General features: G+C 40.7%; 1 protein-coding gene across 1 annotated transcript in view; it reads left to right on the forward strand.

Annotated features, from left to right (window-relative positions):
- Window positions 1–25,091, forward strand: part of LOC126272568 (acetylcholine receptor subunit beta-like 1) — a 795,469-nt gene that overhangs the window by 381,718 nt on the left and 388,660 nt on the right. Inside the window, exon 3 of the mRNA XM_049975489.1 lies at window positions 7,909–7,953. Coding sequence (XP_049831446.1) covers window positions 7,909–7,953 — 45 coding nt within the window. The remainder of the gene's footprint in view (window positions 1–7,908; window positions 7,954–25,091) is intronic.

Raw genomic sequence — 25,091 nt, forward strand, 5'->3', positions numbered from 1 at the left:
CCTCAAATCACATTTTGACAAGGATATGACATCGCCATCTGGGAGGACATAAAGCATCAAGGGACGCAGGTGGTAGGTAGAAATGTTCGTGTAGTCCACAACTGCCCCGTCAGTCACGCACTGCACTTTTCGATCGGCCGTTCGTCTGCAAGTCGGAGTCTCCGAACTCGACCATCGACCTGGTAAAGCAAGAAATGTGATTCATCCGACCAGGCAGCACCTTTCCGTTGATCCACGGTCCAATCTCGATGACACCATGCCCACTGATATCGACAATACCGTTGGTTCAACAACGGGTCGGGTACGGGTAGTCTGCTGCGGTGCCCCGTATTCAACCGTTCGCCACTAACTATCTGTTCCTACACAAGTATTGCACTCTACCACACATCGCCGTTGGTCCTGCTATACCGAGGAGTCATACCTCTGACCTTCTAGTTTTGTGATGAGGCGTAACGTCCAACACATCTTCGCCTATTTGTGAATCGCCATCTTTTAACTATTTTCCTTATATGCTCACGAAAGTAGGGCGCAAATAGCCGATCAGCTTCCCAGTTTCCGAGATGCTCGTATTCAGATACGGGCCATGAAAATCTTTGTTTAATCAAAGTCCTAGTACTTTGATATGTGGTTCTGAGTAGACAAGACGGGTCTCTGACGTAACCACTTAGATCTGAAAATGATGTAGAGCGATCGAAACATTTAATCTAATTAAAAATAATAATAAATGAGAAATTAGATAACTATGTAAACAGTTGCTGAATCTCTCAAGACGATTATGTTGACTGTAGTGAAAGATGCTTGTGACTATGGATTTTCTCATTTTCGGCTTCACGAGCACAAAGCGCCAGCAAGCGTATTTCAATCTCGCTATAGTGATTTCCCTAAATGACTGCAGACAAATGCCGGGATGGTTCCTCTGAAAGGGCACGGCCGACTTCCTTCCAAATCCTTCCGTACACCGATGAGACCGATGACCACGCTGTCTGGTCTCCTTCCCCAAACAACCAACCAACCAATCTCGCGATAAGCAGAGGTCATAATATTTTCGATGTAAAGCACCCTGCTACAAGAGAATCACCCTGCGCTGACTTATTAACAAGTACGCTACGCTGCAGGAAATTGTTTATCTTGAAGGAAAGTTACATTCTGTAATGAAAACCAAGAACGGGCTAATATATATTGGTAAGCTGTGGGCTCAATGTCGCAGCTTGTGAGAAGCAGTATGGAATTAATAGTCAGAGTCCTGCAGCCGCCCACGCTACCGGGCCCGGGCGCTGCGCCGCGCTCCGGTTTTATGAAATTCAATTACGTTATAAATTCCGGAGCGCGTCCAGCCCGTGTTACGTCAGAGGGTCCTCAAAGGGGCGTGTCGCGAATACGGATTCAAGCCGTGGGCACTGCAGCGCCGGCAGCGTCAGCTGCCTGTCACAGCCAAAATGTTTGCACAGTAAGGAGTCCGCTGCGCCACTGTCTAGCTAGAGGGTGTGCTTAGAGAATGAGCCGGCAGTGTAGCCGCAACTACAAGCGGCGTGCTGAAGTCCTTCTTTTCCGCCTTATATCTCACTAAGGCAGCGGTGTAATTCTATTACTTGTAGCACAGCTTCTCGTAACACACGTCCGCATTTTCGTCAAGGACATGGAGCATTTGTTTTGGAGGTTGCTTGCGTTTTTATCAGCATTCTCCCTGAGTATACGAATATTAAATCGTTACTGTTCGTTGGCGAAGTTGTTGCTTACACGAAAGCTTCGTCTCTAGATGACTGTAAAGCAATGCGCAACATGACTCTCTGAAGTTGCTTATTCGTATCACAGTAGCGTCCTCCTGTTGACGACGACCGCTCATGATGAGACATGATTTCTGAGGCACGTTTGAGGCCTGATGATGAGTTCAATAGTACTTGGACATCAAAACAGATCATGATGTACAGCTGTGAAACGCCTGGTTAAATCCGCAGGACAGAACAGGTAGTTGGAATTGTGAAAAGGGGCCAAAAATGAGCGGCTGTTCGCCACACTCGAAAACGTATAACTTTATTTAGTTGCCCAAACATTACTGCGTAAATTTCCGAGCTTAACTATCGACTGAGTATGTCACACAATCTTATGGCTTAAGGTCACAACCTCTTTAATTTTTAAAACGGCTGAAGCCCATGATTAAAAACACAACTACAATAAATTTCCAAAAGACAGAAAGCGTAAGGTTTTATCCTTAAATAATATTTCAGATGAGGATGAAAGCCCAAACAATCTAAGAATTGACAAGTAAGGACTTTTAATTTTTAAACGGCTGATGGCCCACGATTTAAAAACACAACTACAATAAATTTTCAAAGACAAAAGGTCCAAAGGTTTATCCTTAAATAATTTTAAAAGAAGGAGGCTGAAGGCCCAAACAATCGAAGACTTAACAATAAGGAATTTTAGTTTTAAAATGGCTGAAGGCCCATGATTCAAAAGACAACTACAATAAAATTTTACAAGGCAGAAAGCCCAAGGATTTATCCTTAATTAATTTTTTTTTAAAATGAAGCTGAAGGCCCAAACAATCTAAGATTTAACAAGTAAGGAATTGATATTTTAAGACTGAAAAATACAACTGCAGTAAATTTTCAAAAGGCAGAAGACCCAATTCATTATCGAGAAAAAAAAAATTTGAATGAGGCTTAAGGCCCAAACGATGCAAGACTTGTCAAGTAAGGAACTTTCAGTTTTAAAGCGGCCGAAGGCCCATTATTTAAAACCGAACTAAAAGCTGGCAAATTCAAACAATCGGCTATGAGCCATTAAAATACACAGTCAAACACCAATAAGAAAAGGTAGTACAGCCAGCGGTGCTCAGAAGTTTCCGAGGGTCGATCTGCATTTGAAATATTAACGTTCGCTTAGGGGAGACAGGTAGTCGGTCCTACTATATCCGATCCGCCGGCAACCCAACCAAGAGACAGTCAACGGACCCACCGACAAGACGACTTGCTTTCCACCCGACCAGTACACAAGGAACTCCAAAGCCAAAACGTAAAATGCGTAGCCGCCCGCAACCAAGTATGGATAAGCTGTCAAACCTACACACACGTGTTGGACAGTGCCAACACGTTGAGGAAAGGATACTGCCTGAATTTTACGTCAGTGGTCAGGGCAGGTAACCGGAACGCTAACGAACACAAGGCAGAAAATTCCGCTCGTGCACCGCATGGTAGCCAAACTTTCACCAACTCGAACACTCGCTATTGCTCACGGGAATACCTCTAAAAGCCAACAATGAAAAACAACGGCACAATGTGAACAGACTGGCTTCGGTAAGTAAATCACCACTCAACTTTGATGTCCTGGGTCGGTGAGCCACGAACCTCGTAGCAATTGGAACAGCTCCCATACACTCCCGACTGTGTGTAGAGACCGCCAGCGGGCGCGGCCCGTCGCGCCGCGCGGAGATTTCCTGGCCGATCCACACCAATCGACCGACTGCCGCACACCGGCTAGCCGGAAACTATAAGCACCGGACCTAAGGTAGTACATGGTGCGAACATCGATGCACATCGATGCTGCTACACGTAGAAAGAGGAAGAACCACTGCAGAACCTCAATAGCCGCGGGAAACCAAATGCAGAGTAACAGTCAAGGTTTAAACCAACGCATAAGCCGAGGCCAGTATGGCTCAAGCTGCGTGCAGGTACTGATACTGTTAGCGCTAATTATGCAAGCGTCGCTGATTGAAGATCAATGTTGATCTTGCTTCGGAAACTTAAGCCAGTTCGCAAATTCGTTGCTTTGAGATTACAGTCAACTCTTAAAGGGCCCTTTACAAGCTTAGATATTTGCATCGCCTTGTCTGTTCAGACATAGTTCCCACAGACGGATCGTTGCGTTTGGTCTGTTACTGTCTGCGCTCGATCAGTGCGAAGTCTGGCGGCGCTAGAATTTACACAGATCAGATGTACTGACCAGAGGAAGTGCTCCAGTACCTCATACATGCACGACGTGTTACTGAAATGATGTGGCTCAGTGGTGATGGTAATATCACAGCAGTAAATCTTTGATACGTATAGCTCTCCAGTTGCCAAGTACCTATATGTTGCCATAATTCTCTCATAAGTACTTACAGATTTGACGATTAGTGTAGTGTCTGCTTATGTGTGATGTGACCTGCTGCAACAGTACAAAGAATGACTCTTAGTCCTGGATGGGTGAAGAGCCCATATTTTTCAATTTGTATGTCCCTCAAAAGATTAACATACGAAAGCGTTTTTCGTTTTAGAATAACAAGAGGAAGATGAAGACCGCCTAATATATATACATAGAGAGCAGTGTCCCGACTGAGTCACTCACTCAGGTCACTCACTGTCTATCATCGCCCAGTCCAAACCGCTAAAGATAGGAATTTGAAATTCGGAGAAGGTGTTGATCTTATACTGCAGGCGTCCTTTAAGGAGATATTTTTCGAAATTCCCTCCTCTAGTGGGTGAAATAAGGGACTGCAGGTTTTTCAAAAATATGCCACTAAGAATGCATTTCTGAAGCTACACCTATGAAAATTGTATTTGTTTTCTCGGTCAGAAATAAAGAAATACGTCTGCAGCATTTTTGCAAGTTTAACCCCTATCAGAGGGAAATGGTGGGTGGAAGTCTATTTTTAAATAAATCATTACTAATGACTGCTAAAGTATTTTCAAAAGCTACAACTACGGAAATTGGTATTTGACTTCTCGCTTGTAAATAAAAAAAATACGTTTCAGTGTTTTAGGGAACTCAACTCTTAAAGGAGTGAAAAAGGGGATGAAAGGCTTTTCGAATTAATCGTTATTAAGGCAATTTTGGAGCTAGAACAATGAAAACTAGTATTTGGTTTGTCAGTCAAAAATAAGATAATAAGTTTCCAGCATGTTCAGAAATTCAACCACTAAGGGGGAAAAGACTGATTGAAAGATTTTTTGAAAATAAATCATTATTAAAGAAACTACTTAAGTATTTTAAAGCCACACCCATAAACTACTCGGTTAAGACCAAAAGATATACGTTTAGTGTTTTTGGAAATCCAACCCCCTAACGGTGTGAAATATGCAGTGAAAAGTCTTGAGAAATTATTTCATTATAAAAGCTCTTTCAAAGATAAGGCTATGAAAATTTGTATTTGCGTTCTCTCTTAGAAACAGAAAACATTTGTTTCACCGCTTTTGCAAGATCAACCCCTAAGCGGTTGAGATAGAGAATGAAAACTTTTGAGAAAATATTTTATCTACATTTAAAAAGTTTTAAAGTTAAAATATTTGTGTTCTGCAGTAGTTGCACGCTACAGAAACTACACAAAATTACTAAGAAAGGTTATTAAAAGACCAAAGAATATGCACATAATGTCAGAAATCAGTACTTTTGATAACAAACTTACGCTATGTGGAATTTAATGAAATAGGAGAGAGGACACTCAGCCACAGATGAAGACAACATCACTACTGAAAGGAATGGAAGAGCCATAAATGATGAGTCACAGGTAGAAAATGCAATTTAATGATCATTTCTTAAATATAGTATAAAGCGTAGAGACAAACAGTTCAAGAGCAAATTCACAGCAGTATGTTGAAAACCTAACTTCCATAAATTTCGATCATAGCAATGGATCACTAACTTCTCCTCGTGAAATTAAGAAAATTATATATTCTCTCAAAAACAAAATTTCATTTGGTTTTGTTGGTGTTTCCAACAGAGAACTAAGCATTTATTCCCATGTGAAAATGCCAGAAAAAAGCCCAGTCTGAAATATGTAATGCATCACTAAGTCAAGGCATTTCTCTAGAGAGACTGAATTGTGCCGTTGTTAAACCTCATATTTAGAAAAGTGCTAAGAGAGAGATGTCAATAACTATAGACCTGTTTCACTGCTGAAATCATTCTCCAAAATCTTTGAGAACATGATGTATTCCAGAATAGCATCTGACCTTAGTGACAATAATACCCTTAGCGAATCAAAGTTGGGGTTTCAGAAGTGTTGCTCTGATGGGAATACCATTTACAAGTTCACTCAGCAAATTTTACAAGCATTAAGTAATAAAATAGCGACCTCTCTAAGGCTTTTGACTGCGTGAATGACAGTATTCCTGTGTGAATCACAGTATCTTTCTAGATAAACTGACGTCTTATGGGACTGGCGATACAACCAAACAGTCGATACTATCATATCTGACCTAAAGAAGGCAGAAAGTTGTACGTAGTAATCCAAGTAGTATAGTCCAGGGACATATTTCGGACTGGGGAGAAATCACGTACAGGTATTTTGCTCCCTTAGGTTCAATCTTAGGTTCACTACTGTTCCTCCTATACGTAAACTATCTTCCGTCTAGTATACAAGAAGTAAAATTAGTACGTTTTGCAAGTGACACTAGTATTATAATAAATCCAAGCCTGCGTACAGAAACGGAAGAAATGGTAACCAAAGTTCCTAAAATTACCATTGACTGGTTTCCTGCAAATGGTGTCACATTCGATTTTAAAAAGGCACCACAGTTCTGCACATCTAGAAGTACTACGCCCACGATAAGAGTAGCACATGGTGAGGAAATAATAAATACGATGGAAACTTCATAATTCTTAGGGGGCCATGTTGATGAGAATTTGAATTGGAAAGAACACATTTTGGAACTTCTACAAGCAACATTACTCTCAGAGTTATTGCGAGTCTTGGGGAGAGAGAAATCAGTAAGTTGACATATTTTGCATATTTTCTTTCAATAACGTTATACTGAATAATGTCCTTGGGTAACTCATCCTGAAGAAAGAAAGTCTTCATTGGGCAAAAACGTATGGATCATCTTATAGACGTCTGTTTAAGGAGTTGGGCTTGCTGACTACTACTTCACGGTACATTTATTTCCTCAGGGTGTCTGTTGTAAACAGTCCACTACAGTTCAAAAGGAACAATAAGGAACATAATTACAATACCAGAAGGAAAATGACGTTCATTACTCCTCATTAAGCTTGCATTTAGCAAAAAAGGGTGCACAATGCTGCAACTAAAATTTTTGACCACTTACCCAGTGATATAAAATGTCTGATACACAGCAAAGTAAAATTTTATAACAAGCTGAGAAATTTTCTCCTATACAATTCCTTCTATTACGAAGATGAATTTCTATTGCTGGAATGTGTAAAGGGTGATGTGTAGGAATTACCAACTCACATTTGTGTACTAATTAAAAAAAGGAAAAAAGCTTAGAAAAGTCCAGAATGTAACCGCAAACCGTACGTAAAGATCAATTTTTGATATGAATGTAAAATGATTCGTTCCGCATGATTACGATCTATCGTCTAAAATGATCCATGTAATATGTAACTAACTAACTAACTGACCCTGTTAAAACTGATATTCCACTTTTCGGTTAGATTTAAAGAGCTATGTGTTAGAGGATGAAAGTTTCTACAGAAATATGTTCACAAGAACGAAAAAGGCATGATGAACAAAGACTTTGGACTCTAACTACTAGAATAGATTTTTTGTCGAAATATATTTGGAAAAGACGGTGCTTACATGGCATTAATTAACGTGAAAAATTGAGAGAGTGTTGCAGTTTGTTAATAACATAAAAACTCGTTTTAGAAAAACGACAAAATCTGTGTGGGCGATACAGTCTACACGAACGACTCAGCGGTCGCTAAGCTAGATATTAAATAAGTGTGTGAAAAACTGTCACTAATAATAATATTACTAATAATGAAAAATTACCGTACAATAATGTTAGCCATAATTATTCGTAGCACTTTGATAATATTATCTGTACACAATGAAGGTTATTGTAGTTTCTTATATGGCACTACCTGCTTCCTACAACGTTAACCGAATAAGTTACCTGTATCTGAATAGTTGTACTCAGTTCGTACAGGAAGTCCGCTAACATATTGTTTGCTTTGTTTCCATTTCAGAACGAGAAGAATCAGATCATGAAGTCAAACGTATGGCTTAGACTGGTAAGTACAGCCCACTAATGAAAATACAAGAAAAATACGGATGTCTGTCACTGGGTAGCAGAATGGATCGAAACATTGAGTCTGGTACACGATCTTTGTAAGATCATGAAGGCAAAACAACTAAAGCTTTTTAATGTGTAACACATGTCTCCATTAGACACATGCTGTACGAGTAAATGTGACGCTTTTCATGTTCCAGTGTTCCGGCTGCGTTGAAAAGCTTTTTCGACTCTGATAAATACACTTTGTCATTTCCCTCTTTATACAATATTTCGACACATCCCCACTTTAAAAATGAATATGAAGAGTCACATTCGCCATAAACTACTTTTTTGTATGAGGTTACCGGTTTCGGACTGTTTTAGTCTATCTTCAGATATTGCACCATGGTTGTGCAATGGAGATGTAGCACCTACTCCGTTCACAGCCACCATCTACCATCACAGCACAGGGTTTGAAGATGGTCTAAAACAGACCGAAAATGGTAACCTCTTATTAAAATAGTTTTCTACTGTTGTGACTATACATATTTATTTTTAGGTGATAAATAAACCGCTATAGTCCAGAGAAACATATTCTCAAAAATTACATCCCTAGTTGTCTTCGCCAGATGTCGAGCGTAGATTTCGGTGCTCGGTCTTTCCCTATTATTTCACCTATTTTAGCACCCATTATATCATGGATGAATATGCATCACACTTTAAAGAATAGCTATTTTTTTAAATATCAGGGATTTTTATATAGCGGGTAAATCTATACAGAATCCACCTAGCGATTGCTTCCTGATCCCGTGAAACAGTGAACAGGAATTCAAAACCAATGTACAAACTAAAACCAATATACTAGTAGACAAACTGCAGATAGATGCATACTCGCTTGCATTTCATAACATAAATAACGTTTTTGTACAGTTTGTTTAACCACTAAATGTAAGTGAATCTGTACTGCTTTAAAAAACAGAATAATAATGTATGTTACAGAATAGCGATTCCCGAGGAGATAAATTAAAAACTTAAATGTTTAACAGGTCTACACTAATAAATTACGAAATAAATATCTACATATATATTAAATTGGACGCAACAAGTGCATAGAAGAACTTCCCATTTTCATTGTAATAGGTACTATCAGACTCCTGTATTGCACTCCGCATAACCGCAGGACTATCAGATTAACAAATCCATGTATTGTACCAACTGTTACATTCGAATCAATTGACGGTATTAATCTGACTTTTACAAAATGGTGCAGAAGTCGTGTAGTGATCACAGAAATCTGTCGCATGAACGTTAGATCACTGCGTAGGTCGCACATTTGTAGGCTTATCGCAATGATCAGTCGCTCATCGCAGGGAAATCCCAGGCAATCTGATGGACCGCACAAGCGATTCGTGCACGTAATACGGCTGCCTGGCAAGTTAGCAGAGATGTGTTCCTTGGTGTCACTCCTTTGTCTCGTTACTAAGCGTGGTTGAGTGGTTTTGTCTCGATCCGCATTGCCCACGTTAAGTAAGTCCTTTACTTTAGAAATAATAGTTACTCAGGGACTACATTCTGAGAAATGGAGGCTGGAGTTGTCATTTATATAGAGAACCCGCCGCTTTTGCAGTGATTAGTATTTTGATATTTGTCCTGTTGAAGTAAAATTGATGGGATGTTGACTGTGACAGAAACGATACACCCACCCCTATATTCTGATTTTTAATTATTTATGAAACGATTCCACGATTTCTAAAGTTTTTAACTTCTGGACAGAATGACGTACTCCAATATTAGGAAAACATTTTATTTAAATGTTCAGGGCAATACATTTATACTCAAGTCCCTTGTCATTTCATATAATCTATCTGTTCCTCACATTTATAACAGGAGTTATGATAATCATCACATCGAGGCTGCAAAATAAATTCTGTAAATACGTGCAGTTAAGCTGTTAAGAGTAACGAATAAAACAGGAATTGAGGACTAATAAATGAAAACCGAAGTATATTAGCACGCTGGGAAAATGTATCCATAAAGTAACCTACAATTCCCAAAAAATCTGTTTCAGTTTCTTTTTAAGTGGAGATACAGAGACCAACTGCAACTGCTACAAGAACAACTGAGCTTTTGGACACAGTGATCTTCATATCACTGGTTGAAATTGTTTGGCATATCGCATACATGTGGCGGGGTCGAGGCGACTGATCCCATTGCAGTGAAAGCACATGCGCTTGAATCTGTCGCCCTGTACATTTAATGTGATCTTCGATTGTGTCGGCGACTTTCTTACTTCAGATAACACTACCGTACAGTGGCGAAATTCGTAGCATTGTTAAAGTTAATAGCAGCCAAATGCAGGCAGGAGAGGGATATATGTAAGTAGCATCAAAAAATGTGGCTTCTTTTACACCCCGTTGCAAATAACCATATAAGCAAAGATAACGATATAAGAGGTTAATTACAGTCGAAGACATTTGACAAGTCTTCTGTAAAACCTAGGATCACTATTCAACTTTTGTACGTTATGCGAGAACGCCAGTGCACTATCACACGTTTTATAAAAAGTGTATAGTGTAATACGGAAGGAACTAAATATCGAAGCTACAGGAAAACATATTACACAAATCATTCAAGTGATAGTGAGATTCTTGAAATTAGAACAAACTGAAAGAAGAACAAAGACGATAGTGACGATTATTGTCGGGTGCACGACGAAAGTTAAAAAAAATATTAAAACACTAGCAACAATTTTCTGTTATGTTTCTTGTGTTGGTAATTACTTTGTGACTGATCCGTGCAATCACGGCAACGTATCTTGTGACAGAAAAATAATTAATGAAACATTTTAATAATAATAGACACAGTAGCCGCATGGATTACTTTGTTACGTATGTTTATATATCCATCCTTGTAAGTGAGAAACAATTTGTAAATGTTGTATAGTCATTTGTATTGTATGTTAACCGGGGACCTAGAAACGACGGAGAGGCTCCGCCCTCGCCGCAGCCGCAGTGGTCCACAACTCCAAGACGACTACCGCAGTCCACTTCACCCCCGCGCCGCCCCACACCGAACCCAGGGTTATTGTGCGGTTCGGCCCCCGGTGGACCCCCCAGGGAACGTCTCACACTAGACGAGTGTAACCCTATGTTTGCATGGTAGAGTAGTGGTGGTGTAAGCGTACGTGGAGAACTTGTTTGAGCAGCAATCGCCGACATAGTGTAACTGAGGCGGAATAAGGGGAACCAGCCCGCAATCACCGAGGCAGATAGAAAACCGCCTAAGAACCACCACAGACTGGTCGGTTCACCGGACCTCGACACCACCGGCGGATTCGTGCCGGGAACCAGGCGCTCCTTCCCGCCTGGGGCGGGTTCATAGTCATTTACTTACATCTCGTTTTACGGTTACGAGAGCGTATCAGGCAATAATACGAGGGCTGTTCAGAAAGTAAGTGCCGATCGGTTGCGAAATGGAAACCATAGTGAAAACCAGAAACGTTTTATTTGCAACAGTTAGCTACACCTTCCACTTACTTCTCTACATAATCGCCGCTCCAATTTCGAGGTTTTTCGTAGCGTTGTATCAACTTTCCAATATTCTCGTCACAGAAAGCAGTCCCTTGTGCTTTCGGCCAGTTATCTGCAGTGGCCTGTAGCTCGTTGTCAGTGGAAAAATTTTGTCTTCGTAGTCAGCGGTTCTTGTGAACAGAGTTGAGACTCAGGGGGAGCCAATTACGGACAGTATTGTGGGTGATCAAACACTTCTCATCAGAAACCCTGCAGGAGCGTAGTCATTGCCCCTGCAGTGTGGGACCGAGAATTTGCATGAAGAAGGAACTGCTCGACAGTTGTGTTATGTGGGCTGCATGATACAGGAGAAATCTCTAACCAGGCCCTCATACTTGACGGGAGACGCTATTCCGTACGCATCTTTACGTGATAACTGTTCCCTCAAAACTGAAAAGAGCGACGCGACATGATCGACGGGCTTACTAGAGACACACTGTCCAACACATCTGTGCAAAGCTTTACCGGATTTTCACAGTGGTTTCCATTTCGCGACCGATCAGAACTTACTTTCTGAACAGCCCTCGTATTAGACATGAAAGATCTTCAATGTGTTGACGTTCAACTGTGGAAAATATTAGAACCTAGGGATACGTTGCGAATTTTCGAAGAGTAAATTGCAGGTACACTACTTAATCTTGTTCCTCTTCATCCGATGTAGTCAGTATTTCCATCCACTATTTGATGAAAAGACTGTCCTAATCAATGCCCTAACTAACACAACATTCTCCAGAACTGTCCACAATGCCCACCTTCAAATGGGTTTGCTCCCTCTATTGTGGCTAGTGACGCCATTCCAAACTAGCCCGACATCAGAATTACGATGATTCATGTAAATCAAATTAATGTTTCTATAGTTCCCAATAACGGGGACGGCCAATTCTCCATATGATTCAGGGGCTCCAAATAATGTATGAGACCCTCACAGACTGCTGGCTCTGTTTACGTGGAAATAATTTTTCTACGTAATGTACCGGATCGATATGGAGAGAGCAGGGCTAAAAGCACAGAAAAATGAAAACCGCTACAAAAATGCAAAAATGAAAACTGCATTTGCGTGCTAATGTGTATTACAAATCTGGTCTTTAATTTTTCCGGTGTAAAGTAATGTGGAAGTTACCGTTTTGTTTGTATCAATGTCTAAATTAGTTAATTAATTAATATTGGTAAAACATCGTCATTTTGATAGAACAAATTGTCCGTATAGACGTATTTCGGTATTGTATGTCAGCTGTGATATTTCAGTTAATTTAAGAATGCTTCTGAAAGAGACTCTAGAAAAGTAAATTGAGCAATTCTCGTATTTTCGTGTCAAGATGGCTTCGCCAACTTTTTCCGTAAGGGAAAAGATGCCATAATGCCCGGCTGTATGCCGGCTACTTCTCCCTGCGGCACAACACCCATGATCAGCAGGTAGTTTGTATACTGGCGCTTCTCAACCGGAAACAGTACGTGTCTCGTCACCCACGGTGCTTTCGGGTCTTCGGAAGCGTCCTGTGTCCACAGGAGGAGCGCCCGTGGACAAGCCACTTGCTGGTTGCGCGTGTTGTGCCGGAGGGAGAAATGGAAGGCGTATGGCCGGTTTTGTGACAGTGCCCTTACATGGTGACCATTATTGAACTGTATGAAATAAAATGGTCATAACTTCTGAACGGTTTGTGTTAGGACGTACAAATTGCACGGTTGGCCGCGTGGCACGATGAGAATTAATATGCGCATGCGCACAAGCCTTGTTGTTGTCGACTCACTTTCATTTGGATGGGTTCGCCAGTAAGCAAAATTGTCGCATTTTGGGGACTGAGAATCCGCATTTCGCGATCACCCTCAGCGGGTGACTGTGTGGTGTGCAGTGTCCAGTCACGGAATAATGGGTATGATACTCCTTGGTGGCAAGGTGACTACCGAACGGTAAATGAATGTTTTGGAAGACTTCTTCATCCCCATTGTCCAAAGCGACCCTGATTTCGACAAGATATGGTTGATGCAAGGCGGTTCTCGACGCCATCGAAGCAGAAGAGTGTTTTCTGTCCTGGAGGAGCACTTTGGGGACCGCATTCTGACTCTGGGGTACCCAGAGGCCACTGACATGGGCCTCCATTGGCGGTCATATTCTCCGGATCTGAACACGTGCGACTCCTTTTTCTGGGGTTGTATTAAAGGCAAGATGTACAACCAAAACCATTGCTGAGGTGAAAAAAGCCATTCAACAGCATCGATTTTACTTCAGCGGGTCATGCAGAATTTTGTTATTCGTTTGCACCACACATCGCCAATGAAGGCAGGCTTATTGAACATGTCATATCCTGAATCCGAATATCTGTAGTGATGTTTACATGTTGAATAAAGTGTGCACATGCCATAGTTTGTAACTTATTTACGTTTTTTCTCATATAGTTCAATAATAGTCACCCTGTATATCAGGCTTTGCTATATTAGTTCATGGACACAAAATATATTAAATAATTGCGAATAAGAGGTGATTTTGGACTTCCAGTACGTATTAGTAATTCTGTAAAAATATTTAAAACCATAAACATTCAAGTAAGAGGTTACATATGGAAAGACACGAATAATTACAAGCACTTTTGTATTGTGACATCAAGTGTCTGTTATGTTACATCAGAATCAGCTTCCATTACGAGAAAATCTAGATTACCTTCTCTACATGTGTAAATTGAAGTCTAACGCTCGCTTTCTTTTAATGTGAGCTAATCTCACGAACTGTTGTAGGGATTTAGATAGAGTTTTCATTAATAGGTAGATTGATTTATAAAGTAGCTATGTGTATATAATTTATTAACATTTAGTGGCATAAAGGCTGAACTATGAAGAATTAGTCAACCGCAAAAGTGAAAACAATGGCATTGCCATCTAGCAGTAAATGCCAGAACTCTTTGCCCCTGCAGCTCTACGCGCTGCGACATTTCGTTTCATGCACGGGTAATAGGCGGAACGTGTTTGGCGCATTGCGCTCAGTTTGAAGGTTCCTTAACACATTCGGATATTGTTTGTTTGGACACCTCCAAATTGTGGAGCAGACTGGTAAACGAATCTCCAGTGAAGAGAAAAAGATTTAGACCTTTTAAGCTTCATAAAGACACTGACATGATCATGATCTATTCGAATATCATTCAGAAATTTCTTGCGGTTGAATACAGGGGATTTCGAAAAATTTCTACAGACGATTGATGGACATATTGCGATATATGGTGGCAATTTGAGACAGTCAATTTCTACTTCCATGTCACTAGCAATTGCAATCCGGATACCTAATTCACTGCTAGGTCTTTGAACATCGGGCGGCGACTTACTAAACAATTGAAATATCGTAATAAATATGACCAACAACGAAAAGATAATCACCTCAAGCTGTGATGTGAGACTTACAATGAAAAGAATAAAATACTTTTAACCAATATTTCCCTTGCAGTAGTTTGATAGCAGTTGCATAGGGAATCAACATACGAATCCAAAATCTGTGTTTTTGTTTTCATGCTACAAGTAAAGTGGAGTTCGATAGAATTATATCGATAGGGTTTCAAGAGAGCAACCGGATTATCTTCAATTACTGAAGCAAGAATTCGGCTGCAAACCACACAGGAGCAAATGACGATCCGGCCGCATTAACGAAAACCAAACGAGCATTCGCCCAGCGAGGAAAAGCTTCCGTGATTGCATTTGTGGTGTTTATTGCCGACGCATGAGAGCCCTTCTCCTGCCGTCACGTCACGCCAACCGTTGTAGGCAACCACACGATGTCGGTAACAACGCTTAAGCGAGGGAAGCACTACCATAACGACGCTCTCCACGCAGCGCAAAAAAAGCTAATGACGCTCTCCGCAAAAAATTTAACGCCCTTCGTTATTGGGCGTCGCTGCTGGAGTGAGCAGGAGACGGACGAACCCCATAATGACCTCCTCTCTTCAGCAATGCGTGATTATTATTGCTACTGCAGGGGGTTTTAAACTGTTCTTGCCTTTGGTTAATCGAAGACATGTCAACCCAGTTATGAGCAGAACATAATACTAACTCACGTTTGCTTAGATACACCAATAATCAAAGATTTTTCCCTTGTTATGTTTTATCTCTTTTCCCTTTTTTCTCTTTGCGTATTTCTAGCGGTTGTCGAATTCAGATGTGTAGGTGCTTTTACATGAAACTGAAAAAAGATCACACAGATTAATAAGAGAGGAAAAAATAGTCTACACAAACACACACATAAACACAAACTGCAGTACTATATGAAGGTAACCAAAAATTAGTGATCTTGTCTAGGTCGCTACTCTAACGTATTTTCCTGTCATGTATCAATCAAAATTAATAATCGTAAAAAGGGATCACTTCCTTTCTGTTTTTTTTTTTATTTTTTTATTACTTAGTGCAGCTTGTTGTCTCGGACAGCCCCTTGTGTCGCCTAGGCTCTAACGAAAATGAAATATGGAATATTTAGAAAGGAAAGTACGACTCTTTTGTATTGCATGGAAATTGTTATATTTAGAGGAGACTGGGATAAATTTGTGCCTGCATCTCAAAGTTAATTTTCTAGCAGTTGGGTACTCTGCTGTGCATGAAACAAATTCTATGGCTGATTCTTTATTGCCGTTATTTGGTTGTTGTCCTGGTGCTAACTTCTAATCATTGTGGCAACAACAGTTTTAGGATATTATCACATAAATCAGTTTCAAAAACCTGTGCCTGATCGGATCCGATTAGTTACTGGTTTTTGATAATGACGCTGGACCTTGTTTTGCATGTTCTAGGGTTTGGTATGATCGTAACAGTAGCTGAAACGACGCAATAAATAAAATTACATATTACGGGATGTAGACTGATTTATTCACAAAATACTCACAGTGATAAAGGATTCACGCAGAATTTTTTTTTAGTTTCTGGTTGGTATTCGTCTAGCAGGTTGTTTGTATTTAGTTAAGTTCATCGTGTACTACGTACTCGAGGATCTTGGAAGATTCCAAACGGGTTCAGAGCTTACTGTGCCAAAGTGGTGTCTTGATGTGTTCCTGTTTCCAGGCTTCACGGAAAATACCTGTGGTCAAGGAGTGGTTGAAGATATTTGTTGTTGTTGGCAGTAGAGGGTCAGTAATGAATGTCATCATTTGGTCTGTGATCCCATCGTGTCCAGTAGACCCTGAAGGCATAAGCATGATAGATGTTTTGACAACATTGCCAGTAACACTCTTAAGACAGCTCACAATTAATTAATTTGACGAGCATTAATCAGTAGCGGGTCTATCAATGCGCTTCCGCACCCTTAGTGAAATATTTAACTAAGGCGAATACAGTCTACTTCTTTCACAAACTTCAAAACACCTGCCCTCAAACTCTCTTTCTTTCCTTCTACAACTCCATCGTAATCGACTGTTCTCAAACTCTCATGTCAAAGAATTTACTCAACGAAGCTGTTATTCCCTTCAATTTAAATATTTTGTAAAATATTCTCTTAATAACTTCTTAGGTGTAAAAGTAGGCTGTACCCTTCCAGACAGAGGAATACACCAGGATGCCTAAAAGAACTGTGTTGGAGTAATAAACATGTAAATCATAAAAGAGAAATCCACGTTTAGCTTGGTATAGGGTAGGTTATCAGCAAATCACGACAGTTGTTTACCTTATGTTTCTTATTGATTGTGGATGTTCTACAAGCTAGCGACAGTATTTATTATTATTTTACTGTCGACGTTTGCGCCCTACTAAAGCATAAGTCGTACAACAAAGGGCATTTCTTGAGTTCTGTTTTAGATTTTCTCTGTGTCCATATTGTATTCATCCTCTCAGAATGAGCTCTTCTCCGCTCGTCAGACCAAGTTACTCTGACCTCCTCAAGTTTTTCCATCTGATCAACTGTACAGTCGTGAATTTTTTGCTTATAAATTTTTCTATCTGGTATATCGGGCTGTGCTATTTCTGCTACCTCTAGGTCTTCCGTTACTAACTTATGCATTTTGTTTTAATTTCTGCTTTACTGCGACTTTCTTAGAATTCTACAACCTTTCTAGTTAGTCTTGTTGCACATAAAATTTTGCCTGCGTTTATTCATATCCGAATATCAAATAATGTTTTGTATGCTTTTAGCCCTATGTTCCTTCTTCTGTATATTTAGATATGTTCTTCACTGTAATATGGACCTAAAATTTTTGTAATTAATTTCTGTTCCCTCTTTTGAATTTCTTCAATGCCTCTCTTTCTGTTTAAAATGAGAGTTTCAGTCCCATTAAGGAAATTTGGTTTCTTGGCAGCGCTGCAGTATCTCACTTTTGAGTATTCTGAGATTCATTTTTTGTTATCCTATTCGTAAGTCTCCATTTTGTGGCAAATATTATAGTAACCAATATTTTACAGGCCAGTCACATCATGGTTGATGTGGCCTAAATATTTTAAATGAAAAGTTTTATTGGAATTCCTCTTATTTACTTTTTAGAATTATCGGTGCAAGTTTGCCGCTAGACATGTACTTTGCTTTTCTTTTTCACATTATATTTAGGAACTTACCCTTTCTAGTGTTTCTCGAAGAATTTTTATTTGTTTTTGTGCTGTGTTAATGTCCTGACATACAATCTCTACGTCGTCTGTATAAACCACGCGGTCTATCCTAAAATTAGTGCTACCTAATTCGCTTGGTTCGTCAATTTTAGGCTCCGATATTAGTTTTCTCCACTTTTGGCTTACTTTTTCTGAGACACGTTTTAAAATTAATTAAGACAATACTTCAACTAGTCTCACTCCTGTTTTAAATTCAAAATGTTCCGAAATTTTTTTCCCTGCATTTTACCTTCGACTTTGTAACACTTAGTGTTTGACTAAAAATTGCGTTTTGAGCTCCAGACTTGTTACTACAGAAATAGTAAAAGATACTTTAAGTCATACACCTTTATAAATTCTAAGAAGGTACACATTACTTTTATATTACAAACGTTTTGATGTCTAAGAATTAGTTTCAGATTTTAAAATTAGCGAGGTGCGGGTAGGACTCGCGACCTGAATGTTCATCCATCCCGGGAATCGAGAATCTCGACGATTTTTGCCTGTTATCGACTTTGGTTCTATCAAGATATCGGTCTGTGAAATTCCAAGTCTTTTGAGAATTTTTAATCATAAATATGGCATGTTATTATTTCACGATTTACTCACACACACACACACACACACACACACACACACACACATACGTATGCTTTTAGCCCTATATTCCTTCTTCTGTATATTATGGGCATGTTCTTCAGTGTAAGTTGGATTTACAATTTTTTAAATTAACTTTTGTTCTCTATTCAATTTCTTCAGGGTTTTACCCCTGTTAAGGCATATGATTTAAACGTATTACTACACTAACGTTACGAAATATCATTACTGGGATATGCTAAAGAACATCACTCATAAAATGCCGTTGATGATAGACAGAGCCCGAGACTAGTCTGGCGAAACAAAACACGATCGCAAAGCAGTTTTTCTCGAACAATTAATTAATAATATGAGCTATTTACAATTTCTACAAGCTGCACCAAACGCACAACACATTCTGTGTAACATTAAGGTTGAAGTCGGATAACAGCAGAAGACAAAATATTATTTTTTTCGTATGATGTAATTAAAGATCAACACTTTTCGATTTTTTCTGTGAAAACTACCTCCGTTTCAAATTTCGTGATTCTCGGTTAACGGGAAATACCCTATAGATTTTAGTGAGTGAATTTGCGAGTGTCAAAATATGTGACATAAATGGCCGTAGCTTTTGACTGCTTTTACTTAGAAGTTTCAACCTTTAATATCAACAAGAGGCCGTAGCCCATAAAATTTGACTTAAATTTAGACTTCATACGTCTACCTTGTCCTGATAAAAAGGGCTTTTAATAGTCGGGCAGATAGACAAAGAGACGGTCAACAAAGTGATCCTATAAGCGTTCTGTTTTCACCGACTGAAGTACAGAACCCTTGGAATTGTTCTGAGCAAGATATGTTTTCCGTGAAATCGATGTCCGCCAATTTTCCGTGCAGGTTTCTGTGCTCAATCCAAGAGACACTGGCTGTGAGATAGAATTTTGTATGACTCTGGAAGAAGGGAAATCCCTGTATAGTTTTTAATAGGCGTTTTGTTTTCTTTCTTATGTATTGCATGTATCAGTGCAGTTTGCGACTCATCCTGAATTGTTTTAGTTTGCCAGATGTTTCGCATGATCAATGTAACATCTTTTGAGGTTTTTTGGTGAACTGATTTCAGTATATTTAATTAGATATAAACACAGGTAGTACCTACCGGTAAATTATGAAATATTTCTTCATTTTTGTGAACTAGGTTTAGAGCTTCTTAAACTCATCTTCAGTTTTCTTCTATGTGGCAGTGGCAGTGCTACTGGTGTTAACATGGAACTGGCAGCTTCCATTGTCATTGTGTATCAGTCACAGATTAAGCACTATTCGTTATCATTCGCTTCTTGATGCTATTATTATTTTTAAACTGACAACAGAAAGTAACTTGTAAGGAGGGAAAATTAGAACTGAACAGTCCACCGACAACGTCGTTGTCAGTGAGGAGACATCTATATTTCTTGGGCGAGAGCGGGAATGAAATCGGTAGTTTCCCATTGACAGAATTCGCCCTAATTAAACCCCTTTTACATGCGAGTCCATTCCTTTATGTCCGAGAAGTAATGAAGCAAATGAACTGAAATCTATGCGCAGTAATAAGGATACGTGGCGGACAGGCAGAATATTAGAACATGGATTCCGGAAACAGCGATCGTGTGAGACCCAACCCGCTTTTATTTGTTAATGAGACCCAGAAAATATTAGGTACAGGCTTCCAGGTAGATGCTATTTTCCTTGACTTCCCGAAGGCGTTCGATACAGTTCCGCACTGTCGCCTGATGAAGTAAAAGCCTACGGAATATCAGACCAGCTGTGTGGCTGGATTGAAGAGTTTTTAGCAAACAGAACACAGCATGTTGTTCTCAATGGAGAGACGTCTAAAGACGTGAAAATAATCTCTGGCGTGCCACAGGGGAGTGTTATGGGACCATTGCTTTTCACAATATATATAAATGACCTAGTAGATAGTGTCGGAAGTTCCATGTGGCTTTTCGCGGACGGTGCTGTAGTATACAGAGAAGTTGCAGCATTAGAAAACTGTAGCGAAATGCAGGAAGATCTGCAGCGGATAGGCACTTGGTGCAGGGAGTGGCAACTAACCCTTAACATAGACAAATGTAATGTATTGCGAATACATAGAAAGAAGGATCATTTATTGTATGATTATATGATAGCGGAAAAAACACTGGTAGCAGTTACTTCTGTAAAATATCAGGGAGTATGCGTGCGGAACGATTTGATGTGGAATGATCACATGAAATTAATTGTTGGTAAGGCGGGTTGCCAGGTTGAGATTCATTGGGAGAGTCCTTAGAAAATGTTGTCCATCAACAAAGGAGGTGGCTTACAAAACACTCGTTCGACCTATACTTGAGTATTGCTCATCAGTGTGGGATCCGTACCATATCGGGTTGACGGAGGAGATATAGAAGATCCAAAGAAGAGCGGCGCGTTTCGTCAAAGGGTTATTTGGTAACCGTGATAGCGTTACGGAGATGTCTAGCGAACTCAAGTGGCAGACTCTGCAAGAGAGTCGCTCTGCATCGCGGTGTAGCTTGCTCGCCAGGTTTCGAGAGCGGGCGTTTCTGGATGAGGTATCGAATATATTGCTTCTCCCTACTTATATCTCCCGAGGAGATAACGAATGTAAAATCAGAGAGATTCGAGCGCGCACGGAGGCTTTCAGACAGTCGTTCTTCTCACGAACCATACGCGACTGGAACGGAAAAGGGAGGTAATGACGGTGGCACGTAAAGTGCCCTCCGCCACACACCGTTGGGTGGCTTGCGGAGTATAAATGTAGATGTAGATGTACTCCCAAGCTTTACACACGAGACAGCACTTCCGTTCGAAATTAAAGAAGTCGTGAACGACCTACAACAAAAAACTGGCAGCCAAGAAGCTAATCAAAGATGAAGGTGATATACGCTATTAGAAAGGAGAAGAGAGACGTAGCAGACACAGAAGTAAAATAAGCAGTTTTACACAGGATGACAGCAGTTAGAAAGACTTCATAAGCATGCTGGCACTAGCTCTTTTGCAAAATAGCTTCCACAGTCTGTCAGGTTTATCTTAGTTTTACCTCGGGCTGAATTTTTGTTTACCCCTGTGGATTGGTCGAGTAGTACAACTGGCAGCACGTTACTTCCCAAAGGCAGGGATTCGAGACCTGGTCCGGCACAAATGTTAGCTTGCCACATGTCAATACAATTTATATTCCTCCAAAAGTGACAGAGGTATTTTCATCTTATTCGGAGAGTACTGATGGCAGAGACTAGTATTTTATATCTGTTGAAAATGGAAGCGATTCTTTCACAGCCCCTTGAAAAACACTCATCATCATTATCTTTGCTTATTACGATCTCTCGCCGTCACGTTAAGTTTATTTAGTCTCATGATAACATTGATGACACCAAGAGATGCCAACTCGATATAAACAAAAATCAACAGAACATGTTGCCGTTTTCGCATCTACCACAGGAAGGATATACTAGGGACCAGCAATCCTCATACATTGCTTTCATCTGGACAACAATGATGGCCAAAGCGTTGCCCCTCGCATGTTCTTGAATGGAAAGATTCCAAGGGAACGAACTCTATCCCAAGTACTTAGCGCTTGATCGCACTGTCACTGAAGCAGCACTTCTCACGTAATGTACACGTGCTACGCAGTTGCAGTATCACATGAAGTCATGAGACAGGCTCCAGTTTCCCCACCAGCTGAGCCTTGCGTTCCAGTGTCAGTTCTCATCTAAAAATGTTATCTGCATTAAATAAAATTTCCAGCGAACCGATTACCTGCAGTCATAAAAATAATTCCTGAACCACACCAGGCGGAAGACGTACCAAAAACAGAGGTTAACAATAATATAATCATCATACTGGTTCACGATTCTGTGTCGGAACACTGCTTTTTGAAGCCCTCCACATTAGTCTTCCCTGTGCAGGTCTCTTCATATCTGCAAAACAACTGTGCGTTACGTGCAGTTAAACCTGCTTATTGTAGAGGAGCCTTGGTCCCTCTCCAGAACTTTTACCATCACTCTTCAGGTGGACGCCCATCAACTTCTCTTTTACACAAGATAAGCCATGGAGCTCTTTTCTCCTCAGTGATGTGCAGTATCTCTTCATTAGTTACTGAATCCATCTATCTACAGCATCCTTTTGTAGTACCACAAATCGAACTCTTCTGTTGTTTTGTTTTCTGGTTCGTACCTGTCAATATGAAAAAATCGACTCTGTGTGCTCAGCAGTTATCTGGAAGCAGTATTAGTACTAGGTTTGGTGGGTAGCCGGCCGCTGTGACCGAGCGGTTCTAGGCGCTTCAGTCTGGAACCACGCTGCTGCTGCGGTCGCAGGTTCGAATCCTGCCTCGGGCATGGATTTGTGTGATGTCCTTAGGTTAGTTAGGTTTAAGTAGTTCTAAGTCTAGGAGACTGATGACCTCAAATCGTAAGTCCCATAGGGCTTAGAGCCATTTAAACCATTTTTTGGTGGGTAAGGGCCAGACTACTAAATCATAAGTCCTCGGTTTAATCCACAACCGGTACAAGCATTTCACACTGACACTGATCACTTTTTTCCCTTCTAGCAAAGATTTTTAATATAAAAAAATCCAGACTAGTCCATCGTTCGGAGCAGACGTTAAACTGGCTGGATAATTCATTTCAGGGACCAGAGAATGGCTAGAGCATACCACTTGTAATAAGGCATACTGCTGTTGCAAACAGCTTATCTTCTAGGAAGATGATTGCAGGGAGATGACGGTTTGTCTCTTTGCCACGAATGACCAGCCTGGCACTATCTTTAATCTCTCTAGTATAATTTACTATTCTAAATCTTTTTTTTTAAGTTAGATATCATGAAACAGCGATAACCACCACCCACATCAATTAACCACATCTCCATACTTCCCTCATGGCGTAGGGTCACAAAACGTACTCTTGCTGCAAGCTGTAAGCAGCTGCTACGCTAAGGGCATGCGTGACTGCAGCCAGTCACGAGCTTGTCTCACAGGTTTACGACGGAGCCGACCTCCGGCCCGTGGGAATACGTACGTAGCAGTGCCCGGAATTTTTCATCAGACGGCGAGCACCAGCTTCGGACAGGAATTCTCGATATTAAAGCCAGCTGCGGCCTCGTGAAAGTCGCGGACCTTGGCGCAGCAGGGTAGGGGATTGAGATTCCTCTCCAGAATGAATTTCTTAGTTTCTCCGGCAACTATGTAGGTGCCAGATTCACTCCGCCCTCGCGCCGTAACTCGGTATCGAGCAGCAATGACTGAGAAGTAATTCTCGTGAACTTCCTTTTTATTTTTAGATACGAGCCCTTTAGGAATCTTTTGAGGCCAGCAGCTTTAATTTTAAAATTGTTTTCGAATAATATTAAACATCGTAGGATGCGCCGTGTATATTGCCCAGTCCGCTGCGCTCTCCTTTTCATCCGGGCTTCTTCTCAGCGGCGCTGCGCCGATTAATTAAAAAGCTCGGAGATGCGGTGCTTTGTGCGAGCCGGCCGCGCTATTGGTCCGATACTGGACTGGACTCGGCCTGCGGGCCCTTTTCACGGATCGGCTCCCGCTCGCGTCCTCAATACGCCAGAGCTTTCGCACGATGTGTCGGGGAAGCAGATTAAAAATGCTCACGGACGTATTAACCAGTTATATTTAGCTCACTAATTTTCCCAATTTCGAAGCGCTCCCACTTCTTCGAGGTGCAAAGTTGCCACCATATGCAACAAATTTAATTTTTGCCCGTTTCAGTCAACCGGTGCTGTACTTGAACGTTCGGATTGGATGAGCGGCGAATAACAATTCACTCTACATTATTTTCAGTGCCTCACCACACCGCAAGTGCTTAAGCCTCTTTGTGCCATTAATAAAATACAACTTACTGAAAAGAAAATCTGACGACATTTTTTATAACACGTTTCTTCCCAGTCTTTGTCAAAAATACGACAACAAAAAAACAGAAGTAGTTGACACTCTTAAATCCTTGGGATCAGAACTCTTGAAAATAAATTCAGCTGCGAGGAGTACACTTTTTTTTGGAGCGACAAAACACACCTTTATTTAGAATGCAAGATGTTTTCAGTCTCTCTCTCTCTCTCTCTCTCTCTCTCTCTCTCTCTCTCTCTCTTCAGCCAATAGGAGTTATAGTTACAATACTTACCTCAGATGTCCACACTGTTGTTGTTCAGTTGGAAGGATTCTATCTTTTGCAGGTCTCTTCATCTCGGTATAACTACTGTAAACCACTCCTTCTGAATCTCCTTAGTGTATTCATCTCTTGGTCTCTCTCTACGATATTTACCCCGCTACACTTCCCTCCAATTCTAAATTAGTGAGCCCTTGATGTCTCAGAATGTGTCCTATCAACTAATCCCTTGCCGGCGGGTGTGGCCGAGCGGTTCTAGGCGCTTCAGTCTGGAACCGCGCGACCGCTATGGTCGCAGGTTCGAATCCTGCCTCGAGCATGGATGTGTGTGATTT

This window comes from Schistocerca gregaria, chromosome 5 (genome assembly GCF_023897955.1).
Source record: "Schistocerca gregaria isolate iqSchGreg1 chromosome 5, iqSchGreg1.2, whole genome shotgun sequence".
NCBI lineage: Eukaryota > Metazoa > Arthropoda > Insecta > Orthoptera > Acrididae > Schistocerca > Schistocerca gregaria.